Below are 22,994 nucleotides of genomic sequence, written 5' to 3'. Positions count from 1 at the left end.
AGAAATCTTAACAATTTTATACAATAATGTTCATTAAGCCCTTTTCTCCCTCCATCCTTCACAGACTTGTTCTTGCTTTACTTGTACCCTAAAACCATTTAAGTGCTAGAGGAACCATTTTTATCCACCTGCAAAGAAAAATCATTAGTGCTCAAATGTCCAAGACTACTCATTAAAAAAAAAAATCTTTCATTAGCACTACTTAATACAAATTAATGGTTATACTTTTCTTTCATCAATTAAGGGCTTAACATTGGTAGCAATTCATTTTGAATTCCTACTTATCGATTACGTTTTGTAACTTCTTTATTTAGCTTATACAGGAGAGAAATGACTAATGCTTATGAGAGGTTAAATGTTGATTTATAAGTAACTATGTAAGAGCTAATAAGCTCTGAGAGACTGTTTAACTTTTTTTGTATATCCTCTCATTTCCACCATCATGCTTGACAAAGAGTACCTGCCTAATAGATTTGTTACTAAACAAATTCCGATGGTTTCTTTTAGCAATAAAATTCTGAGTAACATGTTTTCCAAAAAATTGTTTAAGATTAAAAAAACAATCTGGCAAACAGAACAAAAGAAAAAAACTACTGTTTGAACCAATTATTGAAAGTATAATAGAAAAGTTATTTTAAAAAAATCTTCTAAATAATAAACACGAACTGTATCGTCACATTTTTAAAGGAACTATCAGTCACTGTGAAAATAAAATCTCATTCAGTAACTCTTTAGAAGTCTCTACTTAGATTAAGAAGTAGTCTGTTCTCAGAGAGGTTCAGCCAAACAAACAGATAGTGGTGTACTATACACTGAAGACTGAAAAAAGGTTAATAATCAATGGAAGTAAAATAAGCACAGATGATTAAAAGTTGTATCCATTAATTTTAATGGTTCCCAATAGAAAGAAGTGATAAATGAGATGATAAATATACCAATTACTCTGATTTGATCATTACATATTGTGTATATATATATATATATATACACACTGAACTATTACACTGTACCCTGTAAATCTGCAATTATGTGTCAGTCAAAAATTCTCAATTTTTAAATTGTATACATTAAACAATTAATTCTCAAATAGAAAAACAGACTAATATGATCAAAAGTTTATTTTATCACAATAAAAATGAATACAGTCTCACAAAATGAATTCATTAGTGTTACCTGAGTTCTACTACACTTTGCTGATAAGTATTCATGAAAAGAAGCAAAGCTTGTGAACTGCTAGACTTAAAGAACATAAAGCTTTTATACATTGAACCTGTTAGTTATTAATACACGATTTGGAGATTTTTTTCTAGCATTTTTAATGGATTAAGTAGTGAAATTATAATTAATTTTCGAAAAATATCCTAACAGTTTCCTAATATTCTTACATTTCATATATAGAATTCTTGTAATCCTCAACATTGTTGTGAGATAAGAAACTGAATCCATGAGTTATGAATATTAGGTTTGTTTCTGACTGTAACAAATTGGTAGGACCAAAAAGCCCCATATTTTGCTCTCACATTAAGGAATACATTTTAAATGTGCCAACTAGAAAGATTCTAACCACAAATTAGCTTAAAAAACACAAATGGGAATACTCTGGCAAAAATGAAAGTAAACAGTCACAACAAAGAAAAATATTACACACACCTTCCTTTGACTTGTTTCCAAGGATGAGGGCCATTGTTCTTCATTGCTTTCTTAACAACTTTTGCCAAAATGCAAAGGAAAATGTTGTAACTATTGCTGGATTTATATAGGTCATGGTCTTGTTTATCAGAAAAGCAGGTCTTCACCATTTCAAGCATAGTTAAGGGTGACTTCATATTAATAAAGCCTCTTAAAGGAAGCCAAGAAATAGTGAAGGAACTATTCTAAAAGCAAAAAGAAAACAAGTATTAGCACTTTAGTACATAAAATGGAAGTCACAAATTCTAATTATCTCATTAAAAGTTTTCATTTTATTCACAAAAACCATAGTATCTCTATCATATACTCCCTCAAATAAAAGTTTCGTAACAGCATAGAACATTAAGGAGTATTCAAATTATGGATTATCCAAAAACATGTTTCTAATAGTTGATTTGTCCAAATTAGGATACGAATAGGTCCATACATTGCATTCAGTTGATATGCCTCTTAAAGCTCTTTTATTCTGTATGTATCCCAAAATTTCTGTTATACTATTTTTTATAACAGGTAACATAAAGATTGAACCAGGGTGTCAGCCTGATCTCTTCATTTTAGAGATTCCTACCAGCCTTTCACTAAATGATTTTAGCAGCCACTGATAGTTCAGATGCCTTATTTCATCAGATGCACAAAATGGTAGTTTAAACTAAGGATTACAATGTATTTCAGGTTTTAATCCATTATAGTCATTATTCCTTCTTACGCTCAAATTTTCCCATTCTTTGGACAATGAGAGGTCCTTCAAGCTATCTCTTGTTCCCCTTTTTTAATAATAAAATATTATTTACTTGAAAGGCAAAGTGAGAGAGAAGGAGAGAGAGAAAGATCTTCCATTTACTAGTTCACACCCAGATGCCTGGGTCTGCGTCAGGCTGAAGCCAAAAGCCAGGACCTCCACTGAGGTTTCCCACACAGGTGGCCAGAACCCAAGTACTTAGGTTACTCTCATGCTGAGACATGAACAGGAAGGTGGACTGGAAGTAGAAGTAAGACTCAATTCTGGGCACTCCAATATGGGAGCTTAACTCTCAGTGCCAAAAGGGCTGCCCCTATTATTTTTAATAATCTCCATTATGTACAAATCCAAAGTTGGTATATACTGGTAAATCTTCCACTAACATTGTCCATCTTGACTGAAAAGTTCACTACACAAAAACCCACAAATTCCAAATCTCCTCTTCTCTACACAAATTAACTAAATCTTTTACACCTACCTTTTAAGTTTTCTTCCAACCCCATCCTCTCCTTTCTAAATCCACTGTTCTGTTTTAGTTCTCAGTCATGGTATTATCTGTTCATACTAGAATGGATTAACTCATCTGTATCCAATTCAGCTTTCTCAAACATACCTAACATGTCACATTCCTTGCTTTCTAATGTCTCCTGGATCAACCAGGAAACAGCTGTACATTATCTTCAACCTTTCATAGTCTAGTCCAAGACTGCCTCCTTTATTCATCCTCCCATCTCTCTCCCTAATAACATCAGACATATCATTCAGAACTATTAACACTGGAGGAATATACCATACTTGTTGATATCTCCATACATCTGTTCATAATGTTCCTTCCACCTAGATGCTTTTTATCTTCTATAGTTAGAAAATTCTACTCATTTGTAAGACTGTTAACAATTATGATATCATAAAGTCTTCCACAATTCCATACACTGGGTAGCATCCTCCTTCTTCTGGCATTTCACAGTATCTTTAACTTCTACCATAATACACGTGTACCTACCAATTAGCCTATAAGTTACTCAAGTGCTAAGACTGCAACTTATTCAAGTCTATATGGCCTGCTTAATATGTCACAAGCAATCAATGATTATTACAAAAAATTTAAAAATGAAGATTTAAAAAATATTTTTCTGCATTCACTCTCAAAAAAAAAAAAAAAAAAGAGGTATCAAGTGCTGTCTTCCTTACACCAATTCTCTAGAGACAATACCAATACTTGTAAAGGATAACTATTCTTAATCTTGTAACAAAATTAACTTTTCAAGATTTCATACTACTCATAATTAAACCACAAAATTATCCCTTAAAAATCATGTACAAATCCTTCAAATTTCCATCACAATTATTTATTCTGCTACTTACCAGGTTCTTACTATAATATTCCCATAGAATGGTGACAATTCCAATATTTGGTTCCCAGAAATCACAAAGTGTCAAACAACAATGAAGATACATTCGTAATTGTTCCTCTAATATACCATCCTAAGAAAATAAAGTTATAAGGGAGTAAATGTGCCCTGGTAAGATGACTGTTATCACCTGACACTGCACGAAATAACCTAAGGTTACAAAGAACATGAATATGTATCATCAAAGCATATCCATTTCATCTTCAGGTATACTTCTAAAACTTGTTTAAGGGACTATTAGATACTCAGAAAATGGCAATTATGTAACTCAATTTTACTTTAACCCAATTATTTAAAAAATTACAGTACATGTTTCATAAATTAATGACGTTAGAAACCCAAAGACTGGAAAGGAAACCCATATTAAAAGTGGAAAAAATGATCTAAGAATTAAGATGTGAAGAAATTGAGAAGGCTTGAACATACTTAAGTATCTGGTCAAATTCTTTTAAAGGATAGTAACAGCTATTCTTTTAAAAACCAAAGGCTAGGGATAACACATGTATTATCTTTCAGGAGATGGAAAAAGGAAGTAGACTTTTTCCTTTTTTTCAAGACTTATTTACTTGAAAGAGTTACAGAGAGGTCTTTCATCCACTGCTTCACTCCTCAAGTGGCTGCAATGGCCAGGGTGGAGCCAGGCACTTCATCAGGTCTCCCACATGGGTGGCAGGAGCACAAGCACTTAGGCCAACTTCTGCTGCTTTTCTCAGGCACATCAGCAGGGAATTGGATCAGAAGTGGTGCAGCCAGGACACAAACCTGCATCACATGGCTTCATTCACAACACTGACCCAAAAAGTAGACATTTTAATCTTCTATGATGAACTAATCATGCAAATTCATTTAAAAATGACACACCCAGGAATTCTCATCATTCAAGTTATATTTTTAATGTTTATTTTTATTTTCAGCTACTATAAAGGCAGAGTGACACACAGAGGGAGAGACTGTTCATCTGCTAGTTTACTCCCCAAATGCCCACAGCTGCCAGGGATAGGCCACCTTCAAGGTAAGAGCCAAAAATTCTATCTGGATCTCCCACATGACTGACAGGGCCCCAAGCACTTGAGCCATTATCTGCTGCCTCCCAAAATAAATTAGCACGAAGCTGGACTGGAAGCAGAGAAGCTGGAACTGGAACCAGTACTCTGATAAAAGATGTGGGCATCCCAAGTATTGGCTGAACCAACTCTACAACAACACTCACTCAACACTTACATTTAAAGCTTACTAAAAATATTAGGCATTGTTCTAAGATACTAGGCATAGAGTAATGAATAACTCAGACACAGACATAGCATTTGCACAAATATGACTTATACTTTTGGGAAGGAAAAGAGAAATGGATACTAGAACAAGGTAAATTCAAACAGTTCTATCTGCTGTGAAAAAAAATAAGTAGGATAATGCAACAGAGTAACTGGTGGAGGAAAAGCATCATTATAAAATCAGGTGCTATGAATGAAAAGGCCTTTTTGAGGGTAACATTTGAGCTAATGATAGAATGAAAGAGACTCAAACCTTTAAAAATCTGAAAGAGAAGCATTAAAACATAGAACTCAAGAGGAAAGTTCCTGAGTTAGCTTAGTATTATAAGGTTAAGTTAGATCTAGGCAGTTAGTTAAGTTAGATCTTTCTGAGAAGACTCAAATCATGATCTAGTCACTAAGAGCAATCTTGATCAAACAGGTATCTGCTAAATGCTTATTTCTTTTCTATCCTGTTTTTACAAAGTGACCTAGAATTGTGTGTATAATAGAGACTTCAGAGTCATAAATCTTAGCTACCAATTAAGTGAGCTTGAGTATGCAATTTGGAAGTTCTGAACCTAAACCTTCATATTTGAAAAGTGAAAATAATAAATCTGGGATGATATGAGACATTTAAGAACTAATATGGAATTAAAGATAGTTTACATTAAGATAGTACATATTTTCCACAAACTTTTTGAAGCTCCGTTGTATTCTATATTTCTCCATTTTGTACATTTAACCATTGCTGTGTTTTGAATAATTTCCCTTTAATATTCTTCACATACACACCCACGCACATGCACTCACATACACATACACACACACACACACACACACACTGAATATGAAGAGAAAGAATTTGCCCATTTTCAACTCCAGGTAGCCCAAATGAGAATATACAGCAGTGAAGAATAGGGGAGGTAGCAGACACATTAGTGCTCATTTATAAGAAAAAACAAACTGAAATATGGTAGAGAGGACTATCTGAGGAGATGTTCCCATGACACACTTATTGGAGTGAGAAAACAACAAAAGGAAACACTACAGAAAACTAAGCTGTTTGACCACAACAGATCTAGAACCAAAACATACAATTATGCAAAAACACAATGACAAAGAAGCACTAAAATAGCAATAATGAGGGCCAGCATAGTGGCGTAATAGGTAAAGACACCACCTGCACCACCAGCATCCTCTTTGGATATCGGTTCATTTCCCAGCTACTCTACTTCCAATCCAGGCTCCTGGCTTCAGCCTGGCCCAGTCCTGGCCATTTTGGTAAACTGAAGAGTGAACCAGCAGATGAAGATTGATCTCTCTGTCTCTCCCTCTTTCTCTACAACTCTGCCTTTCAAATAAATAAATGTCTTAAAAAAAAAGAAACTTAACAACTGGTTATAAAATACACATAACTGAAGAACTCGTTCATTTCTTTATGCATAAAAAACCTATCATTCAGAAACAATCAGAAGAATAAAATTTATTTGCAAGCTAAAATTACAACTGTTATCATTAATTTCTCTGCATTCATTTTTATGATTATATAAATAAAATTGGACTGTAGTATTCTAGTGAAGATTCCTCTGCTGAAGAAAACACTGTATTTTTAATTAGTAAATAGAGGAGTATCATCCCACATTATTTGGATCTAACAATATTCAGAGTCGTTTTTAGACCTGGACTCTCCAAATTAAGGTGTATTTGAGAAATCAAAATTAGTTTTTTAAAAAATCAGACTGCAGCCGGCGCCGTGGCTCAATGGGCTAATCCTCCACCTTGCGGCGCCGGCACACCGGGTTCTAGTCCTGGTCGGGGCGCCGGATTCTGTCCCGGTTGCCCCTCTTCCAGGCCAGCTCTCTGCTATGGCCAGGGAGTACAGTGGAGGATGGCTCAGGTGCTTGGGCCCTGCACCCTATGGGAGACCAGGAAAAGCACCTGGATCCTGGCTCCTGCCATCGGATCAGCGCGGTGCGCCGGCTGCAGCGGCGGCCATTGGAGGGTGAACCAACGGCAAAAGGAAGACCTTTCTCTCTGTCTCTCTCTCTCACTGTCCACTCTGCCTGTCAAAAAAAAAAAAAAAAAAAATCAGACTTGCTTTTTTTAGTACACTTTCAAGAATACTACAAAACTAGAAAACTATTCCTGTAATCTACAAAAAAATAAGGCCTTTAAAAAGTAGTTAATAGAAAAAACTTTTCATATGAAAATAATAATGTTTTAAAGGTAGAATCAATATCTGCAATCAACATTCAAAAATATGAGGAGTCTTTAAAAAGTTCATTGGCACTAAAAATTACCTTTTAATTCCATTTTCTCTGAAATCAAATTAAACAGTATCCTCATATTAAACAGGATTACCTCTTAAAAAATCTCTAAAGCACTTTAACTATTCAACTGTACCTATATAAGGAAAACTAAACAATATTTGCTATACTGAAGTTCAATGTCTGTTTCTGGAATATACTCAGGCTACAAAAAAATATGAAACATTATTTCCTTAATTAAAGCTACAGTCAAATGTTTACCAATTGTATTTGAAGACTGCTGCATATTTGGAAGGTGTGTGTGTGTGTGTGTGTGTGTGTTTAAACAAATGTGGCACACCTTGGCAAGTGGATTCTTTCACTGCTGGAGATCAAGACAAAGAGCATGAACATGGTAAAGCTTTAATTTACCTTAGAGGGAAACAAACAAATACAATCAAACTGACAGCTCTATCCAAACATATTTATTCTTCATGACCACCTACTGTACCAATAAAATTGGTTTCAAGAACTCCAGCATTTGTCTTGTACTACTTATGGAATATAAAAGTATTAATTATCAAGAAAATAAAGGTATTTAAAGAAGGCTTTCATCTCTTAGGCAAAATTGCAAAATTTTATAGGAATAGAGGTGATGCCAATTTCTCCCTCCTGTTGCTCCTGACCAGAATGGGTATAGTTATATTTATTCATATAAACCTTACTGTTTCCGAAAAGACACAATGAATTGAAACTAGCTGAGCAAAAAAGAAATTCATATATTATTATAGCTGAAAAGAAGTTTAAAAATAACTAAATACAACAGAAACAGAAGTTAGGAAAAGGAAATTTAAACGACACCAGTGGTTACAACTTAATTTGGGAACTAAACCTCTCAGTTACTGGCTTAGGTACAGTAACTGTCAATAGAAAAATAATGTAATCCAGACTTTACAGAAATTCTTTGGACTTGATTTTAACCAGGCTATGTTAAAGTATTAAGATAAGACTAACAACATATGCAAATAATGGTGACTACTGTAATATATACTTCTGTTGTTTCAAATGTTTTAGTAATACCCTACAATGAGAACATATAAGATTTTTGAGACTAAATCAGTATGTTCTCAAAAAGAATGAAGAAAACCAGTTAAGATGAAATAGAGAAAAAATGAAGTATAAATGAAAACTTGTACCGTGGTTGGGAAAAGATCATAAAAGGATTATAGGTCTTTTGTTTTTGCTAAAACTTATGTAAACAGAAATCTTTGGCATTAAAAGCTAGTATTTTTAGTTCATAATTGTAAGACACATGATATAACTAACTATACTTATGTTTCACCTAAAAAAGACTTAATATACACCTAATATAAATAAAAATAATTAAATAAAATTTTCAAAAGGGTAGAAGAAAAGACTTAGTACAGATAACAGGTAAAAGGAAAATTCAAGCAATTAAAATCATTTTCAAAGATGTACCTACTATACATATACACACACATAAAGCAACCTTATACTATAATATTTCTTTATTCCTCTTCAAGTTTTAAACAATATTAACAGAAAAGTAATTTATTTTTAAAGTTAAAAAAAATCTTTACTCTAATTCCTATAAACTTACATAAATGATAATTTATTTATATTACAAAGCTTTACAGAACTACAATATAACATGTTTAAAGATGTGATGAACAGCGTATTTGAAAGTATTTTAAAAGGAGGTCAAGTCTGACCTCTGGGCCATGAAGCACTACATTAACAGCTCTGCAGAAAGAAAAATGATAAGGTATGAAATGAATGCTCAGAAACTAGGACCTTATCAGTTAGAATACGATTCAAGCCTGTAAGACAAATTGCTCAGTAAGGCAAGTCACCTTCCTGCTGTGATGAGGATACAGCTGAATTTCCAAGTGCCACTGACTATCTCCCTCATCATGTCTCCTACTTTGATATCATACAAGGAATGGCTTATAGTTCTGAAGCATCTACCACTTATTTTGAATACATTTTGTCAAAGTCACCAACTAGGATAATTATCTTTGTCCTTTAACTGACAACTCAATGTTAAAAACAAAAATCTTAAAGGAGAGTGAGTAATATGAATCACTACGAGTTGACCCTTCAAAAATGATTCTATCAAAGATTTTTAATAAGAAAATTATTTTTTATTAAAGTCATTTTAACAGTTTGCTTGGTTTTTTCAAATAATATTTGTAACATAAAAATTTACAAAGTCCACAAACTGTCCAATTTTAATTACATACCTGAACACTGATGGACTTTTTTAGCAGTTCTTCTACAAAGTTCCAATTAGATACCATTTGTCTCTAGAAAGGAAAAAAAAAGCAAAAAAAAAAGCACTGTTTCATCATTAAAGTATTGCTCTCAATTATGTATATATTTAATATCATAGACATGAAGGACATTTTCTCTGCCATCAAATATCACTACAATTTCTTGAATTTCTAAAATTAACTAGACATAAGGTGAGTTGACAGATTTGGTAGGAAAAAAAAAAGTATAACTATTTCAATGCAATATAAACCTTAACTGGAGCTATCTCACTGAACAGTGGTGCTTCAATAAGATTAGAAATATTTTAATAAATGCTTAATTTCTACTCAGACATGATCTAACAGAAAAAACCCTTCATCCAATTTATATGTATTTTTGGAATTTTAAATGCTAAATGTTCTTTCCTATTCACCTTGCTAGAGATTCTTTTCCTTTCAATTTTTGCATAATGGCTCTGAGCTGGTCTACCTTGGTCACAAAAAAAAAAAAAAAAAAAAAAAGGTAAAAACACACCACTATACAGAAGATTAAGAAAAACTTTGTACAGTGCTACTTCATTTAGTCAATGATTACCCCTCTGGTAACTTTGACTATCTGGAATACTTTCCACAATGAGGAGAGCTAAAAAGGACATTTATAAGGATTAAGCATTGAAAACAACTCCACTTTTCTGACAGGTCATTCAGTTCACTTAATGCTCAGTTCTTAAAGGTTCACACAGGTACAGGCTGGCATTGTAGCACAGTGGGTTAAGCAGCTGCTTACAATGTTAGCTTCCCATATCAGAGTGCCAGTTGAAGTTCTGAGTGCTCCACTTCAGCTCCTGGCTAATGTGCCTGAGAAGGCAGCAGCAGATGTTCCAAGTACCTGTGTCTCTGCCACCCATGTGGGAGACCAGGATGGAGTTTCTGGCTTCAGCCTGGCCCAGATCTGGCTGTTACAGCCATTCGGGGTATGAACCAGTGGATGGAAGAACTCAATCTCTCTCCCTCTCCCTTTCTCTCTCTCTGTTGCTCTGCCTTTCAAACAAATAGAAATCCTTAAAGAAAAAAAAAAAAAAAGGAAGAAGAAGAAGGGAAAGGAAGAAAGAAGGAGGATGGAAGGAAAAAGGAAGGAAGGAAGGAGGAGGAGGGGGAAGAGGAAGAAGAAGAGGAAGAGGAAGAAGTAGTAGTAGTAGTAGTCGTCATCGTCTTCATCTGGACATGTGGAGTAGATACTAAAAAAAAAGCCAGAAGCAGGGACCAGCACTGTGGCATAGCAGATAAAGCCACTGTCTGTAGCACTGGCACCCCATATGGGCATTGGTTTATGTCCCTGCTGTTCCACTCCCAAACCAGCTCCCTGCTAATGTGTCTGGGAAAGGCAGCAGAAGATAGCCCATATCCTTGGGCTCTTTCACCCATGTAGGAGATCTGAAGAAGCTTTTGGCTCCTGGCTTCAGTCCAGCCAATCCTGGCTACTGTAGCCATTTGGGAAATAAACCAGCAGATGGAAGACCTCTCTCTGTCTCTCCCTCTTTTTCTCTCTATAATTCTGCTTTTCACATAAATAAAATAAATCCTTAAAAAAAAAAAAAAGCAGAAGCAAAGAGAATCTAAGAGGATACAAGTAACAACTAGTTTCTAATGGGGAGAAAGATTATGAAAAGTAATCAGAAGACCCTAAAAAGCAGTCATTGGCCTTAAAGAGTAAAGGCAAGGACCCTCATATCCTCTATCCTTATTAAAATGATGTTCTTAAGAATGAACTCAAATTAACTTTTAGTTAAAGCATGCTGAATATTCATGACTTTAAATGCTTGACAGTGTTCCTGTGAGAATGTAACAACAGCTAATCAATAAATAAATACTACTTCCTTAAAGAAAGGTGATTTGATTACGGTAGCCAACCTCTAAGATGGCTCCCAATAGCCACTACTTTCTGCTTATTAATGCTTTGTGTATTATCCTCCATGAACAGACTACCAGTGTCAATGAGTGATACTGTATCACTTCCAAGATTCAATTACAAGACACTGGAATTTCCTTCTTGACAACACTCTGGTTAAGATGATCCGGGAGAAGTCATATCATGAGCGGCCTATGTAAAGAGTAACTGACTCCTTCTACCAATGTAAATGAGAATAGCAGTGAGTTCTCTAGTGTCGCTCCCCCTCTTCACGAAGGAACGACACAGGACCCTGCACTGTTCTTTTGTCTGCTCGGCCCTCCCCGGGTTTGCTGCTGGTTCTTCCCGGGTTGGCTACCGACCCTCCACCTCCGTGGAAGGGCGGTGCCCCCTGCCACTTTCCCCACTTCCGCGGGGGAGCGGCACACAGCCGGCCAGCTCTCTCGGAGGCTGCTCAGATGTTATCTGGATGTTCCCTTTAGATGTTCCTGGTGCATGTTGTCTCTCTCCTCCTTTATAGTCCTCTTCCACCAATCCCAACTCTGCTACCCACACGCCGAGTACGCTGCTCTCCTCCAATCAGGAGCAGGATCAGCTCCTGCAGGTCATCACTCAAGTTGGCGAGAGGCAGCTGCGTAGAAGTTGTTTACTCCTTCTCAGCGCCATATTGTGGGAGAGCAGATGCATAGAATAAGTCTTAATTCCAGTAACTTAGTCTAGTCCGAGTTGCTCCCCACACTCTAGCCCTATAAGTCTGCAGAAACTGAGGCCTGACTGACAGCTTGACTGTAACCTCATGGGAAACTGAGCCACAGCAAGCCAGCTAAGTGGCTCCTGAATGCCTGAGTTTCAAAAACTAAGAGTGTGAGGTAACAGTGGTTGTTTTACACTGCTAAATTTTGTTACATGGCATATATTAAAATAACCTAGTCATTTTTAGCAAAAGAGTTACTGACTTTTTGAAGTGAATCCAAAATGCATTGTCAGGAAAGAATATGGAATAAAAAATTTGACCTTGCCCAAATAGGCAAATGCAGATTCAGTCTTACAGACTGAGACCTGAAACTTGGTAGTTGGCCCCAACACTCCCTCCAAATGATACAATTTTGCTCTATCAATACTATATGTTAGGCTTTTTATACATTACTTTCTCAAAAAAATTATCATATCACAGAAAAACAATTACATCTCAGAAAGGTCATATATGTACATGCCAGAGAATGGATTCAGATTCAAGTTGATCTGACTCCATGGCTAGTATTCCTTCTCCTATACCATGTATCAGTAACCAATCTTTTTTTTTTTTTTCCCCTAGTAAGCCTTTCTTCAGATTTCAGCAATTTACTTTTATATCATTTTTTATTAAGAAAATGTCACTACTAGTTCCAAGTAAGCAGGAACATAATAAGATTGATATAAGTTTTAGCTTCCCAATTGGATAGTGTTAATAAATATATTTCAATTGTTCTGTTTTATCAATGCATTTGAATCACAAGCATTACAGAGAAGTAGTGCAATTCTCACCCAAAGAATTTCAGCTATATGGATCAGTACTGTGGCTATCCAAACAAAAATAAACCATAATTCAAAGGAAAGATGGCAGTTATATCATGCCAAATCAAAGAGAATATCTATCTAAGGAATACCCATCTTTCTTCCACAAGACAATCTATAGTTTTTTTTTTTTTTCCTATGTACTAAGTTACATCCTTATAAACTCTTTTTTACATACCAAGTTCTGCTAATAAAAAAGAGGTAGCAAGTTCTCAATTTGGGGCTATGTTACATATCTCTTAACTCACTATTAAAACTAAGACACCACGAAAAATATAAAATAGATCCTTCACCCACCACTTGCAGCAGACTAGGTAGCCTGCTGCAAATCTCATTTTAAGGTTGCATTTCACACATTTTTCTGGTTGCCATTTCAGATGTTTCAAAGACAAATATCAGTGAAGCTGACCGATCATACCATGTTCTGGGCAAGGAAAGCACTATTAAAACTGACCCCTGTGATGCCCAAAAGAATTTTCCTCTTTCAACTGTACTGGGTTTTAATAAACGACTGATATTGTAAGAGAAAAACATACTATGATCTAGATTGAAAGCAAAGAATGAAACAAAAATGTATGCAAATCTAAAGCCTCTAATATAAGAAGTGAAAAACAAATTTTTTCTCATAGCCCTATCCTAAGAAATTGGATAGTCTTATGATTTAAGTCACATATTGCAAAACTCCAAATTGCAGACACTTTTAAAATAAAAAAATTAACCATATGTAAAGCCTATTTAAAATGTAAAGATTTCATATTAACCTTAGGGTGAAGTAGTTCACAAAAATTCAATAATCTCCATATTGTCACAGGACTAGAGATATTTCTCTGATAAAGAACATATGATTGACAATCATCTCTCACACCAGATTACTGTTGAACAGAATAAAACATGCTTACCGCACAACCATTTTCTCTACTGTAGTTGACTATACTAATATATCATAAGGAAAAAACACTTAGATAATTTTCAAAATTCTGATCTACATATATAAATGAAATCCAAATTAATAACCTATATAATCTCTCTGAAAGAATGACTCAATATGCCTTTATGTTCATAGATTAGAATGACTATGTGACTTATCAACTAAGCTCAGACACTTTGGAGAGTAAAAGGGAAAATTAATAAGATAGGATGAGTGCATAATGGGCATACACTAGGACTGTCCTTGAAAAAAATGGAACAGATGGTTATACTTATTCATAAGAGAGAACTCTCTAATATCAAGTTTATCTAAGTGATAAAACAGGGTAACATTTAATCACAGTGTATCTCAATTTCTTCACCTGTAAAATGGATCTAATATCACCCTCTAACCTGTTTAATAGCTCTTAGAGATTAAAAAATCTCACTGTGAGATATTAAACACATTACAAATGCAATATATGTTTCACCTCCAGTGAAAACTACTAACTAAAGAGATTGAGTTTTCTTTAAAAGCCTTTATGAAATTCAGAAATATTTGACACTCTCTTGAGGCAAGGCTGATTTTACAGATATGTATATAACCTGTATGCTTACTTTTATCATATGAAAGGTTCTTTGTTAAACACAGCTTTTTGATTTTAAAACATTCTACATACTTTAGAGAATTAAGATTTTTTTTAAAGATTTATTTGATTTAGGCTGGCACCGAGGCTCAATAGGCTAATTCTCCACCTGTGGGTCCGGCACAAGGGGTTCTAGTCCCGGTCACCCCTTTTCCAAGCCAGCTCTCTTCTGTGGCCCGGGAATGCAGTGGAGGATGGCCCAAATGCTTGCGCTCTGCACCCGCATGGGAGACCAGGAAAAGCACCTGGCTCCTGGCTTCGGATCAGCGCAGTGCGCTGGCTGTGGCAGCCATTGGAGGGTGAACCAACGGCAAAGGAAGACCTTTCTGTCTGTCTGTCTCTCTCTCTCACTGTCCACTCTGCCTGTCAAAAATAAAGTAAAATAAAAAAAAAAAAGATTTATTTGATTTTATTTGAAGGCAGAGTTAGAGAGAGAGGCCTTCCATCCGCTGGTTCACTCCCCAGTTGGCCACAATGGCAGTAGCTAGGCCAATCCGAAGCCAGGAGTCAGGAGCTTCCTCCTTGTGTAGGTGCAGGGGGCTCAAGGACCTGGGCTATCTTCCACTGCTTTCCCAGACCATAGCAGAGAGCTGGATCACAAGTAAAGCAGCCAGGACTAGAACGGGTGCCCATATGGGATGATGGCACTGCAGGTGGCAGCTTTACCCACTACACTACAATGCTGGACCCAAGAATTAAGATTTTTAAGAAAGTATCTTGGCAAGGGGCTGGCACTGTGGCGCAGTGGTTAACGCCCTGGCCTGAAGCACCGGCATCCCATATGGGCACTGGTTCAAGACCTGGCTGCTCCATTTCCAATCTAGTTCTCTGCTATGGCCTGGGAAAGCAGTTAAAGATGGCCCAAGTCCTTGGGCTCCTGCACCCATGTGGGAGACCAGAAAGAAGCTCCTGACTCCTGGCTTTGGATCAGTGCTGCTCCAGTCATTGCGGCCAATTGGAGAGTGAACCATCGGATGGAAGACCCCTCTCTCTCGCTCTCTTTCTCTCTCTGTGTAACTCTGACTTTCAAATAAATAAAATAAATCCTTAAAAAAAAAAGAAAGTATCTTGAAAAAAGAAAAATCGCAATAATTGTTGATAAAAATTAAGACACCAGCATAAGCTAATTTATTATTTTTTTAAAGATCTTATTTATTTATTTGAGAGGTAGAGTTACAGACAGTGACAGAGAGACAGAGAAAAAGGGAGAGACAGAGAATAAGGTCTTCCTTCCGTTGGTTCACTCCCCAATTGCCGTAACGGCTGGAGCTGTGCCGATTGGAAGCCAGGAGCCAGGTGCTTCTTCCTGGTCTCCCCTGTGGGTAAAAGAGCCCAAGGACTTGGGACATCTTCTACTGCTTTCTCAGGCCACAGAAAAGAGCTGGATTGAAAGAGCAGCAGCTGTGATTAGAACAGACACCCATATGGGATGCTGGCGCCACAGGCAGAGGATTAACCTACTGCGCCATGGAGCCGGTCCCCAGCATAAGCTATTTTAAACACAATTTATTATCATAAATAAATCTCTGTAGATTTATGAAAATATCAGCAATAATCTATTGGTGTTCAGGTCACTGCAACTCAATACTACTCGAGTAGCAACAATGATATATATTGATGTGGGTAGATCACCTACCAAACTGGGAAAACCTGGGAGTACCTGAGATGCTGTCAGTACTAACTGACAGACTCCATGGATGATTTCTCACAGCAGAGTCTGTCCAGTACTCCAAAGAGAAAAATATGACAAGCTAATTAAGGAGTATGTTTCATAAAAACATTTACAGTGGGGCAGATATTTAGCCTAGCAGTTAAGATACTGGGTCCTATACTGGAGTACCTGGGTTTGATATTGGGTTCTACCCAATGTGGATGCTGGGAACAGTGGTGTCAGCTTAAGGAATTGGATTACTGCCATCCATAGTTGAGGAGACTCAGATTGAGCTTCCAGCTTCCAACTCTGGTCCCAGACAAGTTCTTGCTGTTGTAGGCATTTGTGGAATGAAGCAGTGGATGGGAGATCTCACCTCTACCTCCACCTCTACATCTGCCTCTCTGCCTCAACCATCTCTACCTCTACCTCTCTCTCTCTTAAATAAATTAACCAAAATTTTAAAAAGACAGAAGATTAATTGAAAAAAAAAAAATCTTCAAAGCAAAAGGTTCCTATGTATCACAGAACATGAGTACCAAGAAACTTTTTTGGAAGTAAGAACTCACAGGCCAGCACAGTGGTATGGTAGGCTAAGCCTCTGCCTATGGTGCCAGCATCCTATATGTGCACAGGCAGGTGTCTCAGCTGCTCCATTTCTGATCCAGCTCTCTGCTACGGTCTGAGAAAGCAGCAGATGATGGCCCAAGTGATTGGGCCGCTGCACCTGTGTGGGAGACCCAGAAGCTCCTGGCTCCTGGCTTCAGATTGGCCCAGCTCCAGCTGTTGTGGTCATTTGGGGAGTGAATCATCAGGTGGAAGACCTTTCTCTCTTTCTCTTTTTCGCTCTGTCTATAACTCTATTTCTCAAAAAATAAAATAAATCTTAAAAAAAAAAAAAAAAAAAAAAAACTCTTGGGGGCCAGCATTATGTTGCAACAGGTTAAGCCACCACTTGTAAACCCAGCATCCCATATAGGAATTGGTTTGAGTCCCAGATGCTCCACTTGTGATCCAGCTCCCTGCTAATGTGCCTGGGGAGGCAGCAAAGGACAGCCCAAGTATCTGGGACCCTGACAACCCAGTGGGAGACTTGGATGAAGTTCTAGGCTCCTGGCTTTGGGTTGCCCAGTGCTAGCTGTAGTGGCTATTTGGGAAGTTTACCAGTAAATGGAGGACTGGTATGTATATGTGTGTATCTATATATGTACGTACATACACACACACACACATCTCCAGTTCCTGTCACTCTGTCTCTCAAATACATAAAATTAATAAAAAATTAAATTAAAAATTAAAAATTAAAAAATGAATTTCTAAACTCAAAAAAAAATCTAGATCTCCAGGGTGAGACCTAGATAGAAATTTGAATTTATAAAAACTCAAAGGTAGGTCTGATCTTCAGTCAGTTTGAGAACCACTCCCATTAAAAAAAATTTTTTTGAAAATTTAGACACATCGGAGACAAAATTTCTAGAGGTTACTTTATGAAACTCAAAGGCTAATATACTATTCATTTCTCAAAGTGGAAGGCACTACATACAAATAAGGCCTCAAATAAATATATTTTCTAACTGGTTTTATTCATAGGTTTTTTTTTTTGTTTTTTGTTTTTTTTTTTGACAGGCAGAGTGGACAGTGAGAGAGACAGAGAGAAAGGTCTTCCTTTTGCCACTGGTTCACCCTCCAATGGCCGCCGCAGCCAGCGCGCTGTGGCCGGCGCACTGCGCTGATCCAATGGCAGGAGCCAGGTGCTTCTCCTGGTCTCCCATGGGGTGCAGGGCCCAAGTACTTGGGCCATCCTCCACTGCACTCCCGGGCCACAGCAGAGAGCTGGCCTGGAAGAGGGGCAACCGGGACAGAATCCGGCGCCCTGACTGGGACTAGAACCTGGTGTGACGGCGCCTCAAGGTGGAGGATTAGCCTAGTGAGCCACGGCGCCGGCACTCATAGGGTTTTTTTTTTTTTTTTTTTAAAGTATCAATGTAAAACCATTTTTCTAACTAGAAATTAATAGAAATAAACTTCATGGTTGTTTAATACATTAAAATATCTCTGCAATGGGGTGGATATTGTGATGCAGTGGGTTAAGCTGCCATTTGGGACATCTGTATCCTACATTAGAGTTTCAGTACCAGCTACACCACGCAAGTGATTCAGCTTCCTACTAGTGCATCTTGGAGACAGCAGATGATGGCCCAAGTACTTGGGTTCCTGCCAGCCCTATGGAAGACCTGGATGAAGTTCCTGGCTCTTGGCTTCAGTTTGGCCTACCATGGGTTATTGTGGGCATTTGGAGAGTGAACCAGTAGATGGAAGATCTCTCACTCTCTCTCTCAAGTGAACCAGTAGATGGAAGATCTCTCTCTCTGTCACTCTGCCTTTCAAATATATAAATTAAAAAAAAAAAAAAAACTACAAAATTCTTCAATAAAGAAGTATTATTCTCAACAAATACTTTTCTTAAATATTTCACAAAAAGCAATTCATTTCTAAAGACAACATATGATTTCCCTTTGCAAATCTGAGATTTTAGAACTAGAAAGAACCGTTAGGACAATCCAATCCCATGATTTTTAGATGAAGCAACAAACAGCCATTCAGAACAGTTTAGGTAAGTTACTTAGGGTCACACAATTACTTAATAGCAGAGGCAAGACTGGAAACCAAGTCTTATCTCTACACAATGCTTTTCCTTAAACAATAAAAAAAGTTATATTAGGATGTTTACAGAAAGGTCTACACATTTGTATAGAAATGTTATATATAGGTAGTAAGGATTTATCTCTCTAAGATTCCCATCTGATTTTTGGTTGTTTCCCTTCACGTCTTAATTTGTCTAAAAAATTTATATTAACTAATAATATAAGAAAGTTTAAGAAAATAAGACCTTACCGTTTCATCAGGTACTCCATGGCGATCAAATTGGTAAAAAGATGCTATATGAGTAATAATCCACCAACTAAAACCTGCTGGATCCCTGGACTGGATTATAGGCACAGAATGTCGTCTTCGGTCACTGGATTTTTCAAAGAGTGTTTTAAGTAGCTTATTCAACCAGTTCCAAAATGACTATAGAAACAAAAGTAACATAATTCAATTAAATTAAGACTGTTCCAATAACTTTTCATTTAAGATTTCCCTCACATACAAAATAGAATATAAAACTTCATATATACTTTCTAAATACTTTTTATAAATATTTATACACTTTCATATATAAATATATATAATTATACATAAAAGTATTTAAAAATAGTATATAAAAGTATTGAAAGTATTTATACTATATATATATATACTTTATAAAAATAAACTTTAAAATAATGAAAACATTCAAGTTAATTAGAACATGACTAGTACTTTAGAAAGACTCTATATGCCCCTACAATCACATCTTTTTTGATCCAGGTCTAACAATTATCCTGACTTTCATGATAAATCATTCTCTTGCTTTTATAAGTTTTGCCATACAGGTATATAAGCCCATAACATTGTTTGGCTTCACCTGTATTTTGTTTATACAGGTTTTTATTCTTTTTTAAAAGATTAATTTCTTTATCTGAAAGAATTATAGAGAGAAGAGGAGGGAGGAAGAGAGGGAAAAAGGGACGGAGGGACAGAGGTATCTTCTATCTGCTGTTTTACTCCCCAAATGGCTATAACAGCCAGGGACTGGGCAGACTAAAGCCAGGAGCCAGGAACTTCATCCTCCCATATTGAGTGGCAGGGGTTCAAGTATGTGGGCCATCTACCGCAGTTTTTCCTGAAGCTTTAGCACGGAACTGGTTCAGAAGTGGAACAGCTGGAACTTGAACCACTGCCCATACAGGATGCTGGTGTCACAGGTGGAAGCTTAATCCACTGCACTACATCCCCAACCCTAGGTTTTTATTCTTAAGTGGCTTGTTTCTACTCTTTAGCAATTTACTTCTTTTGTTTAATATTAGGTTTCTGAGCACACCCATATTAATGTGTATAGCCACAGTTCACTGGCATATTCTAATGTATGATAAAGAATAAACCATTTATCTAATCTGCTGCTGATTACTTATTGAGCTTTAATAAGCTTTTTAAACAGGTACTTCATGCAAATGTTCAAGTTATTAGTCATCAAGATCTGGCAATTCCTCTTACCTTTCTAATGTTTGCAGAATCTGAAGCTACTCCCCTTTATTTTGATTACTGTCTCTTTTTCAGGAAAGATTGGCCAATTTTAATTACATTCCTACATCTCAGACCTTGGAATTGGCATCACTATTTTTCAGCCTAAATCTTTCAGGTTTCCCTTCAATTCTGTTTCATAGATTTACTTCACCTCATTCTTGAAAGATTTTAAGTGGACAAATAAAAAAATATATATATATGTATATCCCTTCATTTTTGTCAGTACAGACTAAATAGGCTCTCATTGTATAAAATAAAATGAAAAGAAGGAAATAAACATAAAAACCAGATGTTATTTCATTATTGACTAGTTTAAAAGATTTTTAATTTAGAGGCACACGCTTTGTCAATGTGTAACAATCCTCTTTCTTTCCTGGATTCTTTTTACTTTCAGAATTTTTATTTGGATTTTATTGGTAAAGTAGAGAGGAGAGAGAGAGAGAGATATCTTCTTGTTAGCTTACTCCCAAATGTCGACAATAGCCAAGCCTGGATCAAACCAAAAGCAGGATCCTGTAACTCAATCTGGGTCTCCCATGTGTGTGGCAGGGACCCATACACTTAAGCCAGACCCAGGATGTGCTTTAGCAGGAAGGTGGATGAGAAGCTGAGGAAGAGGGACTTGAACCAGACACTCAAGAGAACGCAGGCAATTCCAAGTGTTACTTAACCACTGTGCCCAGTGCCCAACATCCATCCACCCTCCTGTTTCTGTATTCCTTTTCATTGGTGTTGGTTATAGGAGAGTGGGGGAGTCTTTGGTTTTTTAGTTTATGTGGTATTTGTTTTACAAGACACTAAATTCTCTACTTTTGTTTCCTGTTCCCATAACCACCCAATCAACAAAGAGTATCACCCTCACTCTCTTTTTGCCCTTTTGTTATCCAGAAAGTACACAAGAAACTTTTTTTCACTATTTTCTGTTCTGGCAATGGTTTTATATTCACTTTATGATCACTTCTAATTTTCTTCTCTCCTTTGAGCAGTTTTTCTCAAATGTGTTTGCTTGTTAAAAAGGTTTATGATATGAGCTTTGCTAATTTTTACTTCTTTCAATTTATAGTTTTGAGCATTCCTTTTATAGTTATACTGTTGGCATATCTTTGTGTAAATGTATTTGTTCTTGTTATTCTATCCTTTGTAGGGAGTTTATGTTTAGCCACCCATCAGTTGAATCTGGCTACAAAGAAATCAACAGATTGAAATTTTTAATGAAATCTACATATTATGAACTCAGGTTACAAACTTGCATGAGAGCTAGATTGAAATAATAAATACACAGTAACAATTTTAACCTTCTGCAAGACAGCACAGTTAAAGACAGGCTATTTTCCTTTCAAATTAAGTTGAGTTTCTAGTCTATCTTTTGGGTGTCCAGTTGTTAGCAGGTTTTCAACTTGAGTCAAGTCTAAGCTTTATTATTTCTATTCTTTTACTCTATCATGTGTGAAAGTCAAAGTTTGAGTTTGCATAATTTAGAACCTGCCTCCAAGGGCATGAAGCAGATTCAATGTCCCACTGATCTGAGTTGTCACATTTACTATTTGATTTTAGTACCTACATTCTGCTAGCTTAATGACACACTCAGAATGATTGCTTTTTTAAACAAGAAGTTCAGATTATTCTACTGTTATGAATAGAAACTGTTATTTAAAAAAAATTCTTATATTTATATACTTTTTATTTATTTATTTTAAAGGCAGAGAGACAGAGTTCCTATTCACTCCCCAAAGGCCTACTGTACCTGGAGGTGGTCCAGGTTGAGGCCAGGAGTTAGAAATCCCAGTCAATGTAGGTGTCCCATGTGGGTGGCAAGGATCCAAGCAGAGTATATGCATTAGCAGAAAGCTAGAAGTAGGATAAGAGCCACAACTCAAACCCAGACACTTCAATTCTGAACGCAGGGATCCCAAGCTGTGTCCTAATCTCCACTCCAAATGAATGGAAATTACTTACTTGATAAAAAAAAAAAAAAAAAAAAAAAAGCCTTTAAAATCTGAATATAACTTATTTCAGTTGTATAACTTTGGTTATTTTAAAATAAATAACCTTGTTACCCCAAAATGAAAAGTATGCAAATCATATAAGCTAAATAATTCTATAAATATAAATTTCTACAATTAAGAATTTTAAATTGTGCATATTTGAGTGTTTAAAATCTAGAAAGGCTACTAGAAATAGGATGAACATGCATATACTAGCTAAAGACACTTTCAGATTGAACGTCTTTAAACAATAACTCTAAAGAAATGCAAAATCCTTGTAATAATGAGTAAACATAGAGGTTACAGAAAATTGAAAAATTGATGCCTATCATGTCAATGAAATTTTTAAAAATTAGTAAATAATCAAAGGGGAGAAAACTTTATGACATTCAAAAAAAATAAAAACTTGAAAGTCAAAACATACCTTACACTTCTAGATGTTTCAAATCACTAATTTAAGATTAAAAATAAATTAGGTATTCTGTATCCTGTTACTGCTCTGTTTGGTGATTGCTATTGCTGTATTATAAAGAAAGAATTTAGTAATATTTTTCTTGATGAAA

At 36.1% G+C, this 22,994-nt stretch overlaps 1 protein-coding gene across 1 annotated transcript in view; it reads right to left on the bottom strand.

Annotated features, from left to right (window-relative positions):
* The window catches only part of MMS22L (MMS22 like, DNA repair protein), a gene marked incomplete in the record, with an annotated part of 119,895 nt that overhangs the window by 80,415 nt on the left and 16,486 nt on the right, over positions 1–22,994 (bottom strand). Inside the window, 4 exon segments of the mRNA XM_070073760.1 lie at positions 1,651–1,874; positions 3,794–3,913; positions 9,604–9,666; positions 19,175–19,351. Of these exon segments, the coding sequence (XP_069929861.1) occupies positions 1,651–1,874; positions 3,794–3,913; positions 9,604–9,666; positions 19,175–19,351 (584 nt within the window).

This window comes from Oryctolagus cuniculus, chromosome 5 (genome assembly GCF_964237555.1).
Source record: "Oryctolagus cuniculus chromosome 5, mOryCun1.1, whole genome shotgun sequence".
Classification (NCBI taxonomy): Eukaryota; Metazoa; Chordata; class Mammalia; order Lagomorpha; family Leporidae; genus Oryctolagus; species Oryctolagus cuniculus.
Note: the sequence above shows the minus strand (reverse complement) of the source record. Positions and strands in the feature narration are given on the sequence as shown.